Below are 2160 nucleotides of genomic sequence, written 5' to 3' on the forward strand. Positions count from 1 at the left end.
CTTCCTCTTTCACAGTGTCTTTGTGTTGCCTTACCAGTGGAATCATTTTTTTTTACACAGTCTCCTTTTTGTTTTTACAGATACAAATCTCTTCTATGCATGCACTTTTTTTAAACTTGAATTTCTCACAAAGAATTATTTCACGTATTTACGAGGCTCTTCATTTACATAGTTTGGAAGTATTTGAACATCACTTTCCAAGCTCAAAATAGTTTTGACCCTAATTTGAGCCAATACTCTCGGTGGTAGACAGGACAACATGTTGAATTCTAGCGGTTTAAGCTTTAAGGTTAAACATGGTCTGTTTGGTGTTTGGTGTGACCAGATGTTTGTTAGGTGAATTACTCATGCAGATTTATTTTACTTATTTATTTTTATTTCAGCTGTACTCACAACTTCCATGCTGCACTGCACTGTACTATACTAAAAGTTTTGTGTGCGTAAATTGAGTGAGCCAACAGGGATTCATAGTGTAGGCTATAAATGAAGCAATGCAGCTTAGTCTCTCTATGAATACTTCACCTCATGACTCACATTTAAACTTCTTTCACTGCTTACACTACACTACTTTCTCCTTGCGGATCAATAGATTATTACAGCCCAGAACTTTGAAGTTGTTGAACTTTTTTTTTGAATATCATACAGTACATTGTTTTCCATTTTGATAGGGTTTTTGTGCATTAAATATACAAAAGGATAAAGAGATAACAGAAGCACAACAGGGTTTCAGGTAAGAAATAAGATATTTATAGAGCTCAGTTTCAGTTTACATCACTCTGGTGAACCATGGAGTAATTAACTTTGACTTCATCTGTGGATATTTTACAGATTTCTGTGCCTGTGCCTCACTGTACCAAAGTGTTCACTAGTGGATTCTGAGGATTTTGTATTCATTTTACCAAATCCTAATTACAAAAATATACCCCCACACTGTCTTCTGGATCATATTTCAATACTTATGCAGTTTGTTAAAGCACCACAGCTGAAATTCACTGACTGACCGGGTTATTCTCACATTTATTTTGAAGGTTTATGAAACAGTCAAGTTAAATATGTATGTGGCACAATACAATGTCCACTTTTTCTGAACACTAAAACAGCATTTTATCAATTCATTCCTTTTCACAGTTGAGACATTTTAATACTATACAACAAGCTATACGATAGAGATTTGTAGTTATTTTTTGATATATTATATAATTCATAAACATAGAACAGACATTTCTTGTAAGTATGAAATATGACTGTAAAGTGAAAAAGTAACTGTAACTTTCAAGTAGGAAGAACCCAGGAAGTATTCATGTGCTTTTGCCTGAGAAATGATTGTACTGATCGGTTCCACATGCCAACATTGTGGCATGAAATTTCCTGGGACGATCAGGATCCTATGAGGAACAGAAAGAGTCAGGATCAAAACACAGTGCCAGTGAATTTATAACCTGCATGGAACATAGAAACTAATTTATACTCATGTTTGTCTCACCTGTATGGGGTAAGCACAGGTGGGAACGTAACGGATCACAAACCCACAGCGCCTCCTCTGGGATGTGTTGGCATCACTGGCATGGACAAGGAGTCCATCGTGGATCTTATAAAAAAAAGAAAAAAAAAATCCCAAATCCTAATTAATTCACTTTGAATTGTACTCAAACCTTTTCATAACCATGTCATCAAAAACAAAAAAATAAAATGAACTCACAGACATCTGCCCAGCCAAGAGAGGGCAAAACACAGCTTCATCAGCCTGCACCAGCTCCTCTGGGATTTCCTGGTTGACTGACAGCATGTTTCCAGGGCGGATGGCTTGACGATGAGGCAACATGCCAGAGCAGTGGCTGCCTACAGGCACACAAAGAACAAAAAGCTCAACTCGTTGAAACACGTTGTTGATTTCATGAAGTAAATCTAGTTTTGTTATTCCACACATGATGGAAAATAAGGTAACACTTTTCTTTAACGTTTCACCAGGACAGTTGCTAAAGGGATAAATGTACAAGAGAAGCATAAATGAGCAGCTGAGGTACCTGGGATGACCCGAAGGGCTCCGTTCTCTTTCAGTGAGTCATCGAAAGCGAGCCACACAGAGAGAACAGGGCCGCCAGCAATACCCCAGTACCTGTGAACGCAACAATTACAGTTAGAAAACAAAATGACGCAAAA

The 2160-nt window shown here is 37.5% G+C and overlaps 1 protein-coding gene across 1 annotated transcript; it reads right to left on the reverse strand.

Moving 5' to 3' along the window:
• Positions 1-724: 724 nt before the first annotated feature.
• On the reverse strand, positions 725-2116 carry LOC111663187 (phytanoyl-CoA dioxygenase domain-containing protein 1-like; the record flags this gene model as incomplete). The annotated part of the gene is made up of 4 exons (XM_023417284.2): positions 725-1385; positions 1484-1588; positions 1700-1839; positions 2025-2116. Coding segments are annotated over 4 exons (424 nt in total), but the record flags the coding sequence as incomplete, so codon positions are not given.
• Positions 2117-2160: the final 44 nt, after the last annotated feature.

This window comes from Seriola lalandi, unplaced genomic scaffold (genome assembly GCF_002814215.2).
Source record: "Seriola lalandi dorsalis isolate HSWRI2012SDOR001 ecotype SW California unplaced genomic scaffold, Sedor1 jcf7180002000873, whole genome shotgun sequence".
Classification (NCBI taxonomy): Eukaryota; Metazoa; Chordata; class Actinopteri; order Carangiformes; family Carangidae; genus Seriola; species Seriola lalandi.